This window comes from Scardinius erythrophthalmus (genome assembly GCF_964197995.2).
Source record: "Scardinius erythrophthalmus genome assembly, chromosome: 16".
Taxonomy (NCBI): Eukaryota; Metazoa; Chordata; class Actinopteri; order Cypriniformes; family Leuciscidae; genus Scardinius; species Scardinius erythrophthalmus.
Window position 1 is genome coordinate 18,442,509 of NC_138236.1, and position 20,318 is coordinate 18,462,826.

At 36.0% G+C, this 20,318-nt stretch overlaps 1 protein-coding gene across 1 annotated transcript; it reads left to right on the plus strand.

Annotated features, from left to right (window-relative positions):
• Positions 1-609: 609 nt before the first annotated feature.
• LOC308704497 (meprin A subunit beta-like) lies at positions 610-19,937 on the plus strand (the record flags this gene model as incomplete). Its single annotated transcript, XM_081388867.1, has 7 exons — positions 610-725; positions 1,252-1,430; positions 1,589-1,807; positions 2,257-2,409; positions 18,482-18,706; positions 18,818-19,249; positions 19,825-19,937. 7 exons carry the CDS (start codon positions 610-612, stop codon positions 19,935-19,937), a joined length of 1,437 nt encoding a protein of 478 aa, XP_081244993.1.
• Positions 19,938-20,318: the final 381 nt, after the last annotated feature.

Here is a 20,318-nt window from a genome sequence, read left to right on the forward strand (position 1 = left end):
ATTATTTTCTCCTCAAAGGCACTGGGGAATGGAAGGACATTCCAGATATAAACAAAGGTAAAACTACTATAATATCTCAAGAACAAAAGTACATTTATATTAGCAGTAAGCTAACATATCTGTTTTTGTTCTTAAATCATTATTTATACTCCTATTTTATTCAAGCATATATACTGTAAACTAAACGCTATTTACTGTAAACTGAACACTATTTACTGTAAACTTAACACAAGCATATTTACTGTAAACTGAACACAAGCATATTTACTTTAAACTGAATGCTAGGTTTAAATCTCAGAGAAGGAGACATCATGGTGGTGAGTTCTGTTCTAAGGAATTCTCAAAGTACACTGAATATTGGATAATTTAGACATCAGTCAATATGATATTTCTAAGAGTACTTAAAACAATTTGTTTTAAAGCCAAATCAAAGGAGTGCCATGCTTGGGAATAAGTACCGGTGGGATATTCCCGTCCCCTATGAGCTGAGTGTGAATCTCAGTAAGAAAACATGGATTTCTCACTTACAGTTTAACAAATAATTTTGTTTTTAAGTTTTACTGTTATTTGTTTTTCATCCATCATGTATTTTTGATTGTGATTGTAGGTATGAACTATAAAGGAGTAATTTTGAGAGCTTTTGAGCAGTTCAGACTGAAATCATGTATTGACTTTAAGCCCCGGGCAGCTGAAGATTTTTACATCTCTGTGGAGAGTCTTGAAGGGTACAGTATGCTTCCAGTTAGTAATCCACAATATTAGCAATATGTGGTATTATAGACTATTCTGATACAGCCTATAACTATGCTATACTGAATGTATACAGTAGTATGAAGGCCCGTTCACACCTAGAGCAATAATTTAACGCTCATTCTAAATATAAAAGAATAACAGAGTCCACACCACAACTATATCGACAACTGATAGTATTTGTAACTAATTTGTATTTTAAGTGAGTAAAGGAGCTGGAAACTCCAGTGGAGGCTTCTCACTGAACGATATCGTTAGAATTACTTGCAGTTTTTTTTTTTCAGCTAATGGAAAAAAAGTGGCAGATGACGCACATAATAAAACGGAACATTATTGTCCACTGGTGTGGATGCTAATAAGCCTATAGTTATAGTTATCAATCTTGTTGTGAAAGGGCCTTAAAACATTCATGAGTTAACAAATTCTTTTACACGACCAGCCAAAATATTAATGCACCTATGTGCTGCATGAATGTGCCGTTATCTCTCTCTTATTTTGCAGGTGTTGGTCATATGTCGGCCGCACATCTCTCGGAGGCCAGACTCTTTCCATTGGAAATGGCTGTGGAATAAAAGCCATTGTTGAGCATGAGTTTCTCCATGCACTAGGATTTTGGCATGAGCAGTCAAGATATGACAGAGATGATTATTTAACCATCAAATTTGAAAACATCATAAAAGGTTGCTCTGAACTTTATTATTTTTAGGAAAAGAGTAAACCGGTAAAATACAGATATTCACTGACATACTGATTGCAGTGCCCATTTAACTAATCAGCACTTAAATAAGCCATTCTTTATGAATAATCCCCTTATTAACGCCATAGTCTTTATTTTCAGGCTATGAGAGAAATTTTGATAAATACAGCGAGAATGTGACCACCACTCAAGGCACCCCATATGACTATTACTCTGTGATGCATTATGGTAAAAATTACTTCAGTAACGGTAATGGATCCACGATCATCACCAAGCTTCCTGAGTTCCAAGATGTGATTGGTCAACGCCTGGACATCAGTGAATATGATGCGATTGAGCTCAACAAACTCTACAAATGCAGTGAGTATTTGACACACATTGTTTTTATTTTGCAGTTTGTGGATGTTAAACATTTTAGTGGAACTTGGAGTCAGATGTGGAAGACAAGGGAAATGTGTTGTCCTTTAAGGAATTTAACTTTAGAATATTTGTTTTAAATATTTGTTGGTACATACATACATACATACATACATTCTCAGATAAAAATGGAAGTTTATGTAATGTTAAAGTCACTTCCTGTTAAGTCCTTCCTAGTACTGCATGAAAACAAATATTATACAGTTAAATTCCTAAAAGGACAACACACATGTCATTCATGGGTTGTAAGGAATTGATTTGCAATTCAAAAAATGTTCAACATCAACATCCTGGATGTTTCAAAAGTTGTTCCAGGATCAACAAAATATGTTGAGGGCAAAAATTGGATGTGCAAATGATTTTGCCTCAGTGCTTTTCTGTTTGGATTACAGATTCCTCCATCTCTTTCCTTGACCACTGCAGTTTTGATGATGAATTTCTGTGTCAGATGAATGTCTGTTCTGCTGTTTATGGCTGGCAGAGAGTGAAGTCAGTGAGTGGCATCAATGTGACTGACCACACCTACTTAAACAAAGAACAAAATGGTGAGATCCGTTACAGTCAGACAGTAGAAAGTGTATGTTTTGATATCACAGGAAGATAGTGGTGCAACGGATCACAAAACACACGGTATATATATATTATATATATATATATATATATATATATATATCAGTGGTGGACAGTAACGAAGTAAATGTAATTCGTTACTGTACTTAAGTAGTTTTTTTGTGTATCTGTACTTTACTTGAGTATTTAAATTTGGGAAGACTTTTACTTTAACTCCACTACATTTCAAAGTCAAATATCTTACTTTTTACTCTACTACATTTTCAAAATCAGTCGTTCCTTTTTATTTATGAGTGGATAAAAACTTAACTGGTCAAACGAGCCACCAATCACTAGTCTACAACTTGCGTGCTTTGTTTTGAACTTGCCTTGGCGCTATCTGCGTGAACCAGAGCCGTTATGAGAGTTGCGACTATAGTATAAGGTTGCGACACACTATAGGCTTGTTCGACTTGAACCGGAGCTGCACAGACCGATCCGTTTATGACATCGCGAGAGTGATTGAAAAGCATACAGAGCCGTCTACACTAGTACACTAATCGATCTATCTCGAGTCGCAGTATTTTAATATCATTCGAATGGCCTGTGCAGTGTGCAGCCGCTGCAATCTCGCCGCCGCGCGGTCACGTGATTCGTGTAGCTATCAATAGTTCCAAACAAATCGCGTTGCCAATGATTTTAAGCGGGGCAGAGAGCAGCAGCTATTATTGCAGCAATTATCGGTAAATATTGACGCATAATGAGCATTGCTTATTACGTTGATACTAAAATTACTTGCATATAATAGCATTTTTTTTTTCTGGGGAGTAGCAGCATTACGTTTTGGTGTTTAATTTTGGAGGGAAATAGGCTGCTCCCATAACGTAGAAAAATAAATAAATAAATAAATAAATTATATATATATATATATATATTATATATGTATAAATGTGTGTGTGTGTGTGTGTGTGTGTGTGTGTGTGTGTGTGTGTGTGTGTGTGTGTGTGTGTGTGTGTGTGTGTGTGTGTGTGTGTTTAATGGCATTGTGCAGGTTTATGTGAATGTATCATAACATTAGGATGTTTATATAATAGGCCTATTATAACTAGACGCTCGTGAAAAATATATACAGTAAATACTGTAAATGTATTATACCTTATGGCAGGGCTATTCAATTGGCGGCCCGCCCGCCAATCATCTCCATGCGGCCCGACGGCACCAACCTCCCTCCTCCTCTTTTCGCTCCGATCGACCTGAGAAACGTTTTACGTGTGAATATTTCAGCAGTTATTATATGTGTCCCGAATTTATGTCGACTGAACCAGCGATAGGCTTGCAATCATTCGTGAATGAATCATTCTTTTGGTTTGATTCTTTCTAAACGCGCTTGCATAACGGTCTAAAACTATTCGGATTCATTCGGACCGCTCCGTCACTGAATCATCTGAAGCGGTTTCTCGTTCAGTACAGTAACAACAAATAGCGATGTTTTCAGTTGTTTCACTAGTTGTTTAAACACGGCCCAGCGCGGAGTTGCGTTTACTCCCGGTCCCGGACACACAGTTCGACAGAAACCTCTCTATTACAAACCACAAATCACTCGATGATTTAATTAGTATTAAATCGGATGAAACAGCCTCAACATTCCCAACAAGACTGATGAGGAAAGCAGGAGAAACATTGTGGCATGAACGAAATTAGAAGACTTTAAATCCCCTAATCACCCTTACAAACATTTACCACATTTACTTTAGTAATATACCATGGTTGGGCAGAAATGTGCAATATTTATATTGAATACTATGTAGTAATAAATAAATATAGTAAATATATACTATAATATTATATAGTATAATAGTAAATATAGTGATTTATATTGCATTAGATTTATTAGGTGGGTTGAGGAATATATATTTAATGCTTGTTATGAAATTATGTCAGTTTCTTTGTAAAGGTGCGTATAGTTTTTAACTTGTGTTTAGGCATTTTTTATACAGTGGGAGCCTGTGGTTAACAAGTCTCACTGTCAGAATATTTTCATTTAAGCATAACAATTATAAATAAAATAATTATTATTTCTCACCAACAGCTATAAGTTTGTATAAATAATTTATTTGTTCCAAGGAAAATAGTTGTACACAGCTGTAAATTATCAAGTTTTTATTTATTATGGTTTTATATATTTGCATACTGTTGGGTACCACATTTCCAAATACCACACTTCTTTAGGGTTACTTTAGCTTATTTATTGAAACTGTTATGTTTCAATAAATAAGATAAACCCCCAAACCAACCCACCGGCCCACCTCAACTTTTCGATTTGATAATGCGGCCCTCGAATGAAACTAATTGAATAGCCCTGCCTTATGGGAACAGTCCCCTTCCGTCCAAAATTAAACACACAAAAAATGTATTCAATTCAAATATATATATAATATAAATATATATATAGACTAATTAATGTCATTTTATTAATAGATTGATGTGCCAAGAGTGACATTGGAGTCTTCACGTAGACTGAGTTAAGCAAGAGTCTTGTGACAAAAATAATAATAGGACAATTATAGCCATAAAAAAAATCATAGTACTTGGATACTTAAGTACATTTGAAGGTAAATACTTTTGTACTTTTACTCAAGTGAATGTTTAAAGGCAGCACTTCTACTTTTACTTGAGTAATATTTTACCTTGAGTATCTTTACTTTTACTCAAGTACATGGTATGTGTACTTCGTCCAGGGGCGTCGGACTGGGGGGATAAAGGGTACCGAGTTCCCAGGGCCCGAGGCAGGGGGGGGCCCTTAGAAGTCAGTTTTCTATACATACATATACATGCACTAACATTTTTATAACATTTATGTACAAATAAAAAAGTTCCTGTGCAAAACTAAACTTGTAGTTAGGCACTGGTTTGGTATAAAAAAGTGATTTTCATGCTGTGCAGGGCCCCACCACCCCTCTCGAATCAATGTAAATGGTACGACCCGCAGGTCAGGTGCTTCTGCTACGGACCCGCGGTGAATCAGTTGATGAGAGACAGGAGGAGCTGGAGTGAGCTGTGATAGGAACTAGGAAGACAGGGGAAGAGTCATATCTTTCCTTAAGAAAGGAAAATAAGGGGCTAAAAAACGAAAAGAAAAGAAGATTAAAGAGAGAAAGGCAAATGAGGGCAAGCAGTTGCTCACTCAGTTTTTTGAAAAGAAAGGTGAGCTCCAAATGCATCATCGAGCATTGACATTGTTTTAACATAAATATCTACTCCAGGTAGAATAGCATACATTTATGTTCGTACTCTGTTTGAATAATATACCAATACTTTATAGTATCACACCATACATACAGGGATGCAAACAGCGCGCTTTTCGGCGCCTCGCGCTTTTTTCACGTCACCCTTGTCAAAAAATCCTAAAGGATTCCAATAAGAAAATTGTACAGGATTCTAATTAGAATTTCTATCATATTTTGGAACCATTCCTATAGGATTTCCAATAGGAACTGTCCTATAGGACTATACATAAATATCCTATAGGATTCCGATATAAATTGTCTTAAAGGACAATACATAAATATCCTTTAGGATTTTCTACAGGATTTTAATGGGATCCAATTGGGTCACTACTCCGATTTATATGAGATTTCCCCCTTTTTTTTTAAGAATCCTAAAGGTGCACTTTACTAATGTTTTTCTTTTACTAATAGTAGTTTTTTGATTGTGTCTTGCAGTTTGCTTAAACTCACCTCAATGTAGACATTGTTCACTGTTTAATGTATGTTGTGCAACCTGCAGTCACATTATAAACAACATGGCAGGTGATTTGGGAAATAAAAACAACAAATGCATTTTCTGTTATTTTAATTTCATTAGTATTTTATTTATGAATTTCTTCTTTCATAACTAATGAATTTATTACTTTTTACAAGATTATATTCATAACAGACTTACACACACATACACTCAAACACACTTTCTCAGACACACACACACACACACACACACACACACACACACACACACACACACACACAACGATAACTGAAATACAACATTAATCATATCCTGAACAAATCAGTCTGATTCACACAAACTCACACACGCATACGCACACACTCTCACACTCTCTCTCTCACACACACACACACACACACACACACACACACACACACACACACACACACACACACACACCAATTGTGAAATGCAATATTAAACATCCTGAACAAATCAGTTTGATTCAAACAAACTCACACACAATAATTGTGGCGCCTTTTTGACATCTTGCATTCATCGGCACATTTCTGTGAGATGGCCTTCTTAATTATACTTGCTTCAATATTGAATTTATTTTTGATGTAGGCTGTAAGGAAATAAATAAACAGAACATGCGTTAACAAACCATAATGATTAATGAGGAATGGTATTGGGCATCTATGTTCACAATATAACTCCTCAAGGGAAGCCTGTGCCTATATTCTTGTTCACTATCCGCTAACCCCACTGGACCTCTAGGTTGAAAAATCGTCAATGCAAGTGAATGGGAGAAAATAATTATTTTCTGATCCCGTTTGAATTGTGCCATGAATGTGAACATATGTTGTCTGTGAATTTTTTATATAATCTTTCGTGTAAAGAATGCTACAATTTAGCGGGTAGAAGTTGGATACGGTTAGACTTTGTGTGAGAGCACTTTGTGGACTACAACTCGACGCGTTTGAAACGTCAACACCACTCGCACACGGACTAGCTCACGGATCCCGCTAAACATGGCTGTGTCTTTGGTGCACTTCACCGCCTTCTTTCAGGGAGAGGACAAAATCGTTGAGGTTGGTGAAAACCACGGGCAAGTCAACTTTATGGGGTGACGTCACATAGGCGACATGTAGTCTTTCTCGTTATGTCTTTTCCACAACTGCTAGCCGAAGAATCATACCATATACTGTCAAACTCGTAACATGAAAGATTATATAAAAAATTCAGAGACAACATATGTTCACATACGGATGGGCGGGACTTACCAGCTCTATTACGTACTAGGGATTAGGGTTGAGAGAAAAACAAAATCGCTTCACCTAGCTATTGCAAAACATTTTTTTTACGATTCTAAAATTTTTTTTTTTATTCCAGAATCAATATTAATTAAAATTCAATTGCTTTATTTTTGTCCTTGCTTGTAGATGAGGTCGACAGAAGTTAGTCACTTTCATTCCAACAGAACAGAGGATGAAATGTGTCGTTATCTATGTGTGATAATAATACATATTATCTTGTATTTGAGTGACGTAATATCCCAAGTGGACGCGTGAAAGTCACGTGAGACTGAACGCACTGAAAAGTCCTCGCGCTACTCATATGCTGAGAGAGAGATAAGACAGTAGAGCTGCACAATTCATCTTTAAAATACTGTGATCTCCATTCAAACACCCACACGATCTTCTTTAAATTAGTCTGTCTATTAAACTTTGACAAAATCACATCGCAACATTCAAAGCTGTGTTGGCTCTGCCGCTGACCCGACGAGAGTCGTCATGAAACAGCTTCACAATTTGCTTATATATGAGAATCATTTTCTATTTTGCTAGCAAAGGTGGAGTGTTTAGGCTATTAATAGGCTAAATCAGGTTATTTCAAAATACTGATAAACAACGATGCCGTTTTCACCTTGGATCTAAATGATGCGTCTGTTAAAATAAGCTCTCTTGACAATTTGTGAATGGATCACCTTGAAATTCAATTTTGATGTGGGATGTAGTTTTTTAGTCTGTTTTAAAAACATTTTCTTAGAGGAGTCCTCATACACACGTGTCAGTGATGTTGCAATTGTTAGGCTGTGTTGATGTCGTTATGAATTTAGGCAAGGCAAATTAATTGTAGTTCCTAATATTAATTTAATAACAATACTAGCTTTATAATAATAATAGTAATAATAATTTAATACATTAATGGTAAAACAAGCTAATAATCATACTGATATCGTCAAAGCCATCTGCCATCAGTGATATCTCTGACTATCGTCGATACACGATACTTTCGTCTATCGGCACAACCCTATGCAATACATGTCGTTTCGGCTTACAAATATCGTGATAGTATCGAATCGGGAGATGGGTGTATCGTCCTAGACCTACTAGGGAGAGGCATTTTTTGTAAATTTCTCTTTTCGATAATTGACAGGTCCCAAGAAAACGAATACTCGAATACTTAATGATCTCCATTAAAATTAAGCCCGTTTTATGACACAGCCGGTATGACATATTCGGTCCGGCAAGCTTTAAATGGCAGCATACCACCTCTGCTGAGGTTACAAGCGCACCGTACTGATACTAAAATGTGATGTGAAAACACTACAGATTGCTGATTGGTCAGAGGATTTACAACACGAGACACCAAACCGCTAGATTTAAACAGTCAGCAACAGCCACTGCAGTTTTATTTGTTCGCACAATTTTTATTAAACGACTTGCTTGAAAATAATAAAAAACATCTATTTTTAGTCGCAAATGCGAGTGAAATGCTGGCACTGTCGAGCCCTGTTGCTCTAAAGTAGATTGCTCTAAAAAGTAGATACTTTTCCAAATTCATGAGTATAATTATATCCTGTTGTTTTATATATCAAATGACAATGACAATCCCGCCAAAACTTGTTTTCAGGAAAATAAGTTACTCACCAATTATGTCAGACACTTTTTGAGCCTCCAGTTGTGGCTTTGCTTCTTTGTCTTTGAAGGCATTGGAACTTTTTCCTGTGTAGCAATGTGTTGCCAGTGTTGCTCTTCCGAAGACAGCCACCAGAAGGTCTTTTGCTGCTTTTTTTGCATTTGTCCATTTCATGTGGCCAAACTGTTCGGCACCAATGGACGTGTTGGGGCCAATTCTAACCTGAAAACAGTGATCGAACAATGAAACAGTAACAGAGTTAAAAAGTGAACTTGATAATATTTTGTTTGTTATGATGAAACCTATGAGCGTAGATTCAGAATCATCCAAGAGCAAAAGTTACTGATGCCATTGTAGAAAGCACAATATTTTTTCAGCCTGATTAATTCGTTCTGTGAGTTACGACAAGACACCCCAGGTGAATAGGGTAAAAAAAAAAATACTAAGAAACATCAAGGCAATATCACACTCCCTCAGCCGGACTGAGTGGCAGACGAGCTGCTGTGTGACTGGATTTAATAGGAGAAACCTATGCTGCCGCTTTTTGCCACTCAGTTGGCGTGACCACAGTCAATCCAGCCGACGGTGATGTCACACGCATACCCTATATTGACATACTTCTCCAGATGATTGATTACATTACTTGCAAACATTTTTGTAATTTTGTTTTCTGAAATGTTATGTTTAAATATGTGCTAATTTGCATATATCTCTAGAAAAATAAATCAATAAAACAAACATTGGAGGAAGTTGTCAGGATTATGTTGTGTTTACTTGTATTTTTGTTCCTTTAAAGTGTCAGATTTACAATTCTGTCTATTTTACATACCGTAATCTGTATCATGTCTCATGTAAAATGTCATTTTCGGTTTTTAGCCAAAAAGAGAAAAAAGGCTGAAAATATGAGCCAAACATAATCTAACAATTCTGACTTCTTTTAAAGGGCACCTATAATGCCCCTTTTCACAAGATGTAAAATAAGTCTCTGATGTCCCCAGAGTGTGCATGTGAAGTTTTAGCTCAAAATACCCCACAGATATCTTTTTACAGTATGTTTAAATTGTCATTTTTTGGTGCTCAGAAAAACGCGCTGTTTTAGTGTGTGCCCTTTAAATGTAAATTGCCTGCTGCTGGACACACAGGGGGCGGAGCCTCACGAGCTCGTGCTCAGTCTCTCAGGACAATTTCATCTCACGGAACGAAGAATTTTTGACCAAATCATGCAGCCCTAGTAAGAAGGCATTGTTACTTAAAAACGATACCTTTTTGCAGTCATTATTACTCCTAGTCTCATTTACACGAAGAGGCAGTAGAGATGAAGGGGCAGGTACAGGCGAAGACTCTGGGGCTGGCAAATCCAAGGTGGTTCCAGGGAGATTTTGGACTGGTGCAGTCATTAAAGGAGTGCATCCTAGAACAAAATAGGTTTTTATATCTTTTGACGCAAACACTTAGAAAAATGAAAAACTTTTCAAAGCATTACCATTTTTTAAAAGTGTTAGAGTTTCCACAAGAACACTCTTAATCTCTTTTAATTCAGCCAAAATTTGTTGATTGACTCCACTGTCATTGCTTGTCCTTGTGGATGTTGTTGCCTCCCTGCTTGATTCCTAGAATTGTAAAACATTTGTTAATACAGTTTGTATGTAGTTATTAAAGGGGTAGTTCAGTCAAAAATTAAAACTTGCTGAAAATGTACTCAACACCAGACCATCCAAGATGTAGATGAGTTTGTTTCATTATTTGTAACATGTTTGGAGAAATGTAGCATTACATCATTTACTCACCAATGGATCCTCTGCAGTGAATGGGTGCTGTGAAAATAAGAGTCTTGTGAGAACTTTAATAAGAATCAATGTATAATTTATACAGTAAAGTCTTTGTAGTCTTTTATTTTTTACATTTGTTCATTTAATTTCTTTCTTGTATGCTACTGTTAAATACATCTAGAATGAGTCTAGAGCCCTGATATATGTAACTTTGTTTAAATAATCTTACTTTTTCTAGATTATACTGCTGCAGAAAGGATCTGGCTCTTATCCTTTTGACGCTCTTTTCAGAAACTTGTTTACTGACTGACTGTAAATAAAAAAGAATTATATAATTACAAATATAACCTTCAAATTAGCTGAAAGTGGCAATCACCTGGGTCTAACTTACCTCATATTCTTCACTGCTTTCTGATTCAGAAAGTATTCTGCTGTATTTCTGGCGTTGCCCTCTCCCTAATTCTTCATTCCCTTCAGGTCTGGATCTTTTGATGGACTGATTTTTCTCAATAGAATGAAGCTGCTTAAGCATGGCAGATCTAGTTCCTGAAATTATAAATAATAATCATCACAACATGAATCAAGTTTATCACAGTAATGCACAGACATATTACAAAAACATACTTACCAACGTTTAAGATTTTTGCAGGGCTGGATTCTTCTTTGTACTGTACATCACATAAACCACCAATTTCACACCGTCCATTCATAATTTTTTCCGTTGGAAGCACATCCCATGTTGGGGGATCTTCAATCCATTGGATTAACATAAACCTCATTTTCTAAATAGTATAAAAATTTAAAAAAGACAATATTCAGTCAATCATATGCTCTTGATGTGTGGGCAAAACAAAGAGTGTTTATCCTAATATTATATGCTTTGATGTAATGTAAAAAGACAAATGTTTTATAGGTGTATTAATCTTGGTTAAGGTTTTGTTAGATCTGGACCTCAATTCAGATATAGCTTCGCACCAGCCGGGTTACTGTAGAAGCAACTATGAGTCGCCTGTATGAGTCTTGTGAGTTACATTACGACAGCCTGTTGCTTGCTTTCTCTCAGGAGAGACATGCTCAAGGTCAAAGAACACAAGTTGTTTCTCGTTTATATTGCGAGGTTTACAGTGGATTTAGAACAGATAAGGGGGCCATTTCCCTCCAAAATAATGTTTAAAACTGTTACTAAGCAACCAGCAACAGAAACGTAACGTTACGTCCGAGGCATAACCGATAGCCACTGATTAAGTCCATTGTGATGTTAACTACAAAAATAACTTAAGTTTCTATATGGTGTATTTCTACTTAAAAGTTTCTACTTGTGGTGTAAGTAGTTGATAAATGTAAGAAAGACCGTTAATGATCTAATTATATATATATATCGAAAGATAGATGACTAACTTAACTTGTAAGTTACGGTCGTTACTGACCACACTTGTCTTAAGATGTTAAGAAAAAAACATTTTACGCAGGTTTACAAATAAATATTTCTAGATTGTGTCAAATGTTAATATAAAGAAACGTTTAAATATGTTACTTACAATTGTTTATCACAGCTCGTCGTCTTCCAGAAAGTTCGTCTCCTCCGACCGTTGCGCTGCAGTGAGTGAGCAAGGAAGGATGCGCATGCGCAATTGAATGTTCATGCCTACAATGTGAGTTGTGGGCGGTGTTCTTTGTATGAATATAAAAAATTCCGTTCAGTTTTTATTATGTTAACTTTCTAACGCCAAGATTGTGTATTATAATTATTATCATTTACATATGCAGTACGTTATACATATTTAATCTTTCCACAACAGTGACAAATGATTCCTCTAAACAAGATGATATCCCACAATTGAAATGAATGCAAAACAACGAGGCCCTTATAAAAGGTACCCTATTTTTACAGCTTGAAGCTGAGTATAGATAATCATTTCAATTCAATACATTTGAAATAATTAGTAAATTTAAAATATGAATAATGCAAATTATTTTTCATAAATATTGACATTGTACATCTAATACAATGCTATTTATATAATTATTTGTTTTTGTTGTAAAGAAAGTTTTTTAACCCTCTAGTATTGTTAGTTTATATTGTAGCCACACTTATGGTTTACAGTCAAAACAGACCCGAGATTATTTGTATCATTAATATTTTATTTTATATTAAAATAATGTTCAACATTTCATTTCAGTGTTTCTTTAATATTTGGAATTTTGGAGGACATAACATGTTACTAAACAATATTCAAAATATCTAAATTATGGACCATTTGTTTTACAAATCTATTGGTGGTATCAGATGGAAATAAATAAATAAAATCATCTATAATTTTAGATACCTTCACTAGATACCTTCATTCATTCACTCACTCACTCACTCATTTATGTCCTAGCATGGGTGTCTAAATGTATGCATAGCACTGTATATCTTTATAATAGTATTACTTGAAAGCACTGCCACATGTTAAAATAGTCTTTGATATTACTAGATTTTTGGATCCAGAATCGAGTTGCCCCCTTCCAAAAACAAGTCGATGGCGGACAAACAACACTCCTCATTACAACTGGGATGATCTTACCCATCAGAATGACTCCCTTGCGGACAGTGAGGAAGATGAGGAGGAATTTTATGATTCTTTTGATGAAATGGACCATGGTGAAGAGTGGAGTGACACTCAGGGAGAAATAGACTCTACTATGGATGACACTGCTGTCACAAATTCTGATTCAAATGCACAATTTGAAAAATCTGGGGCCCCTCTTTACACAGGATCAGAGATAACAATTGCACAGGCAATAGTTCTAATTTTGTCCTTTTCTCTGAGGCACAGTTTAACAGCAAGTGCTGTGGAAGACCTTTTAAAGCTCTTAAATGTCTTTCTCCCGAGTAGCAACATATTGCCAGAGTCTCTCCACCTCTTCCGAAAAATATTCCATGATCCATCTGAGTCTCTAAATGTTCACCTTTTCTGCAACATTTGCCAAACATATCTTCCAAAGAACAACATGCATTGTCCAGAGTGTAATGAGATAAATGACCCAAAAAAGAATATTGCAGAAGGCAATTTTTATATAAGTCTCTCTATCGAGGACCAGCTAAGAGACATCCTACAAAAAGATGATTGTGCATTTCAATCAGAAGTATGTGGAACAAATGATGTGAGAAAGGGTGAAATGTATCAAACACTTCCTAATTTCACAGCTAATGACATATCACTACTATGGAACTGTGATGGCATTCCAATGTTTAAATCTTCATCTTTTTCATTGTGGCCCATCAGATGTGTAATAAACGAACTCCAACCAAATGTTCGTTTCAAAAACATGATACTCGCAGGCGTCTGGTTTGGGCGTGGTAAACCTGACATGTCCACCTACCTTAAGCAATTTGTGGATGACATTCTAAAAATCAATTCACAAGGTCTGGAATGGAGACACCCACATACAAACACAACTGTGGTGTCTAAAGTTTTCCCTATCGTATGCTCTTGTGACGCAGTAGCTCGATGTGTGCTTCAAGGTATACATCAGTTCAATGGTGCATATGGATGTGGACATTGCTTAAATGAAGGGAAAACAGTGCCAAAGGGAAGAGGATATGCCAGAGTCTATCCACCCACTGAGGCACAGAAAAGAACCCATGACCATGTCATTGAATGTGGGCAGAGGGCCATTGAGAACGATGTTGACCATGTGTTTGGGGTGAAGACAGTTTCACCATTAGTCCTCCTGAATCCCTCCACTGGTTTTGACATTGTGAACAGCTTTCCAATTGACTACATGCACTGTGTTGCCTTGGGAGTGACAAAACAATTCTTGGACTTGTGGTTCAATAGCAAGTACCATGAGAGCCCATGGTACATTGGGACATCACATAAGCTTGTTGATCAAAGGCTGCTTACCATCAAACCTCCATCTGATATACCAAGAATACCACGAACTGTGAAAGTTGCGCAAAGGTGGAAGGCTGCAGAATGCAGAAGCTGGCTATTATTCTACAGTGGTCCTGTTCTGTACAAGATTCTTCCAACTAAATTTTTGAAACATTGGCTACTTCTGGTCACTGCCATGTTTTGCTTTCTGAAAGACACTGTCACAGAAAATGACTTGGTAGCAGCAACATCCAAGATCACAAAGTTTGTGCAGGAGATACCAACGACATATGGCTTGTGCCAAATGTCCTTCAATGTCCATCAACTTACACATTTGCCCTTCTCTGTCAAGATGTATGGACCTCTTTGGTGTACATCTGCATTTTCATTTGAGGGTCACAACCAGAAACTGAAGAGGTTGTGTCATGGAACAAATTGTATTCCATCTCAAATTGCACGCCAATTCAACATACTTCAGTCAATTCCCCAACTACTTAAACGAACAACGACTAGTGCTGATGTCTCAAATAGGGTGGGCAAACTTGTCAATGACTGGCTAGGTGTTTATCCTCTTGTTGCTAAGGCGCAAAAGCTAGAGGGTCTTGTTTTGCTGGGATGTTCTCGACAAAAAATGTTAGATCACAAAGAGAAGTTCTTAATGCTCCCAGTCTGTGACCTATCTGAAAATGATGAGTACTCTGCAGAGACATATGACAGAGCAATTGTGAATGGAAAACTGTTAACGACAGAGAAATATGGAAAGGAGTACAAACACAACAGTTTTACTGTCCAGCTAAATAATGGTTGCATTGGAAAGATTGAGTCAATTGTAAATATCATACATGATCACAAAAACAATCCGCTCATTCAAGTTCAGCTTTTACAAACCACACTTGCTGGTTTTGTGTCTGAAGGATCTCCTTCCCATATAAAAGAAGTGGTGGCAACTCCAACACGTATGATTGTAAAACCTCTGGAAATTGTCCGCAAGGTTGTGCACATTTGCTTTAAAAAAACATGCTATATTGCATTACAACCAAACAGCATCGAGCTTGACTGATGTAGGCCTAGCATAAAGCTCAGCTGATGGCTGAATATTTTTACAGTAACTGAGCTGCATGGTGTTCCTGCAAGTGTAAATAAATCCTGTTATTGTGTCTACTATATGACATTCTACCTAAATTGTATTTATATTATTTTATTTATGAATCTATCTATAATGTAGGCCTATATAATATTTGAATTGAAATGATTAAAATAATCTTGCTGTATAAATGTTTATAATATTTAATATTATATATTTAATGTTTAATATTATATATTTAATTTAATATATGCAATATTTAATGGTGTTCCTGTAAGTGTAAATAAATCATTTTATTGTGTCGACTACATGACATTCTACTTAAATTGTATTTATATTCTTTTATTTATGAATCTATCTATAATGTATAATTTCTGAATTGAAATGATTAAAATGATCTTGCTGTATAAATGTTTATAATATTTAATTGTAATTACCTGGAAAAACAGCACAACATATAGAAATACAGATATAAAAAATATACTACAAGACAAACTGAAATTCCATGAAAATAAATCTGAATGAAGGATTCTAAGAATCTAATAAGATCCTATAAGAATCCAAATAGATCCTACAGGACAACGTGAAATTCCATTAAAATTAATCGAAATGTCCAATAGGATTATAAGAATCTAATAAGATCCTATTGGAATCCAAATAGATCCTACAGGACAACGTGAAATTCCATTAAAATTAATCAAAATGTCCAATAGGATTATAAGAATCTAATAAGATCCTATTGGAATCCAATAAGATCCTACACGACAAAGTGAAATTCCATTAAAATAAATCAGAATGTCTAATAGGATTGTAAGAATCCAATAAGATCCTACAGGATAAACTGAAATTCCAATAGGATTTTTTGACAAGGGCAGTTTGGGTGACAAAGTCATCTGAGGCCATTCCATAGCTTAATGTGAGGGACAGATGTCGTATTACATCATTAAAGTTTACGGAAACTCGTTTTCGCTCCTCTGCGGCTGTCAATCTCCATTCAGTAACAGCTAACTTAACTAACGTTATTCAAACAGCGCGCGCGCCTCTGCCGGTTACAGCAGGATGCACGGTAAAACTCTCTCCAATATGATATATTAACATTATAATGCTTGATCTGTAGAGAAAAGGCTGTGGATTTACATAAAATGACTTTATTTTGTTGGAGTTTGTTGCTGTTTTTAAACGACTCGCTACCGTGTGCCTGTTAGATCACAAGGACTATGAATCGGCATCAGACGCACAATAACTGGAATTTAAAACTGAAGAAACAAATGATCAATAAACTGTTGGACAGATAAACACTAGAATGTGTGCGCTCGACATGTCTTCGCTTTGTGCCGTGAACTTTTAAATGCACACTTGCTGTGACTCCATGTCGCTTTGAGCACATCATTCTGCACCTGCGATGCGCATACGCGCTTTGTGCGCTCTGTTTTGAAGCGTTTCATACCTAGCCTGCTCAATGCATTTCAAATAAGCATAATTTAATTGTGTATTATTTCTGTGTAGTGTAGCGTAGGCTATATAAATACACTTCTAAATTCTTGACATTAATATATAAATATAAAATTGAGAAATGTATGATTGCCTAATTGAATTTTATAAGAGTACTAATAGCAATTTGTTTTTATTAACGTGTAGATTTGATAAAATTACTGTGCAGATTTTTTCAAGAATTACTTTTTGCTGCTGATTTATAGGCCTACACTCAATAAGTTTAATAAAAATACAAAATAATACATTTATGTAATATTTAAAGGTGTTAACCGTAATCTTACTCTGCAGAAATCAGATGTTTACATGAAAACACTGTATATTTCCCTCCATTGTCAAAATCTAACACCGCAAAAACACAGATCATTAGCGCCTATTTTACCGCATTGCTTTGCAAATTAGCTCGCGCACGCTCTTACATTAAGTACAGAATTGTTCTCAGTTTAATGCACATCTTAATGATTGAAAATTACTAATTTTAAAAACGTAATTCAAAGACTGAATGTCTAGTTTGGCGGTTAGTGTACCCTGTGATTCTATAGTCTGCATTTATTTTAAACAGACAAATAATCATCAATTAACTTATACTTTTGACAATAAAACAAAAATATATTAATCAGAGTGTGGCTTATTTTGTTTACATTTTAAGTGTTTTTATGATTAAAAATGCAATACCCCACCCATTGGTATCACTATGGTATTTGGTACGGGGGCCCAGCAAGATGGTTTGTACCCAGGGCCCAAAATTTGGTGCTACGCCCCTGACTTCGTCCACCACTGATATATATATATATATATATATATATATATATATATATATATATATATATATATATATATATATAGTCTTTATCTATATATATATTGGGGGGATGGGGGTAAATTTTAAATTAAATTTTAAATTTTACATTTATAAATAATGCGCGAGTCCCAATTTTTCCACGTTTAAAATTGTTTGAATATGTAAATTGGCAAGACAAAACACGTCCAAATGTTAAATTTTCTATGACGGTTAAACTTGGCAGTTAATTCGTGAATCACATGAGTGCCCATTCTGGCCCGTACGGATCTAGGATCAACTGTGATTCATTGCACCCCACAGCAAGAGACTTTATTTCAGTTGCCCAAAAATAAATTCTTCACTCCAATCCACAGAAGCAGTCACTGTACCACCCAGTTCCACACAACTAAACACCTGTTTTCATGTCTGCAGGGATGTCTTTTTTCATGCACTTCAGCACTGAGGGGAGAAAGGAAGGGGACACAGCCAGAATAGAGAGCAAGACAATGACCCCTAAAAGAGACTGCAAAGTCCAGTGTCTGCAGTTCTACTACTATCACAGTGGTAATGAGTCTGACCAGCTCAACATCTGGATCCGAGAGTACCAGAATGAAGCAGACAACAGAGGAACTCTCAGACTTATGGATCAGATCACAGGTCTGTCTCTTCTTCAAGTATAATGCAATATTACAGGGGGGAAAACATGTGTCTGCCTATGCTTTTAAAATGTTCCTAAAATGTTTAATTTTACCTTTTCATTTCTTGCAGAACTTCCTGGTAATTACTGGAAACTGCATCATGTGTCACTGAATGCAAAGAAAACCTTCCAAGTTGTATTTGAAGCTCGTAAAGGAGCTGGAAACTCCCGTGGAGGCTTCTCACTGGACGATATCAATATTTCAGAGACTGAGTGTCCCCACACATGGCAGATAAAGGACTTTTCAATAAGGGAATCTTCAACACATTTCAGTCCATTGTATTACTCCAGTGATGGTTATCGCTTTCAGGCTGAATTAGTGAATCAGAATAATTACCTTTTTATGTATGTTCGTCTGGTATCTGGTGCATATGATGACCAGTTGCAGTGGCCTTGTCCATGGAGACAAATAACCTTCCAGATGCTTGACCAGAATCCACACATGCAGAAGCGCATGTCCTTAGAACACAGCATCACCACTGACCCTGCTTTGGCATCTCCCAGTGAGAATCTGATTATTTTTCCATAGTTTATATGCAACATTTTACTTAGTTGAGAATCAAAGTTATTATCTGTAGCTTTGAAGGCCCTTTTAAAGGCACACTGTGCAAGATTTGTACCTTAAGAAAGAAGAAAACATAGAATGCGTTTTTGGAAGAGTGCAGAGACGGTATTTACAGTAACGTTAAATACAAGTACTCCACAGCGACTCTAGGGGTCGCTGTGTGAGAAAAACGGAAACTGCATAATGTGCCTTTAATATATTATAGCAACATTTTTTTATATATATATTTATAGATTGGAACAATCCTCGAAACAACAGAATTCAAGTTGTCATCGGCGATGAGTCTGTATTTGTGGGTCCTTGGGTTTATATATATGGCATAACAAATTATGATCTGACTAGAAGAGAGTTTATCAAGGGTGGTGACATCATATTTCTCCTCACCATGCAAGGTAGGTTTTGTGAAGTAACCTCAGAGAACAAGTTTAACTTGAAGCAAACTGAGCAAAAACTATGATATATTTCTATTGTGTCTCACTTTCTCATGTCCATAAATGTTGTTTTCCAATCCAGATATCTCAGGGCTTCTTCAGAAGGACTCTCTACCCTGCCCTAAAGTGACAGTGAAGAACTTCAATGTTTCTCCTGATGCAAGTGCCCCGCAGGGACCATGTACTTCAAGGTGAATATCCTTTTAACCTCTGTTCTGTCCTTAGTTAAAACACAGAAAACTAAAATATTATTAGCAAGTAAAATAAAACAAAATTTTAGATAAATAATGTAGGAGAGAACACGTTTACTGAGTGAATATAGTAACATCTGTAAGGCTGGAAGCTTACACTGGTATTTTGAATTAATCGTAGTAACAAAAATCAGTTAAAGGATGACGTGCATAATCAGTGATTTTTCTGAATTCAATATAATTAATCTGATTCCATTATAGTTTTTATCCTTTATCCTCTGATTGTTTTTTTGTGAAAAAAGAACTGATTGGTTCTATTGCATTAATAATGTTTATTTTTTACTGTTCTTCTTTTAGTGATTGTGCCAAGACTGCTTCCTCTCTG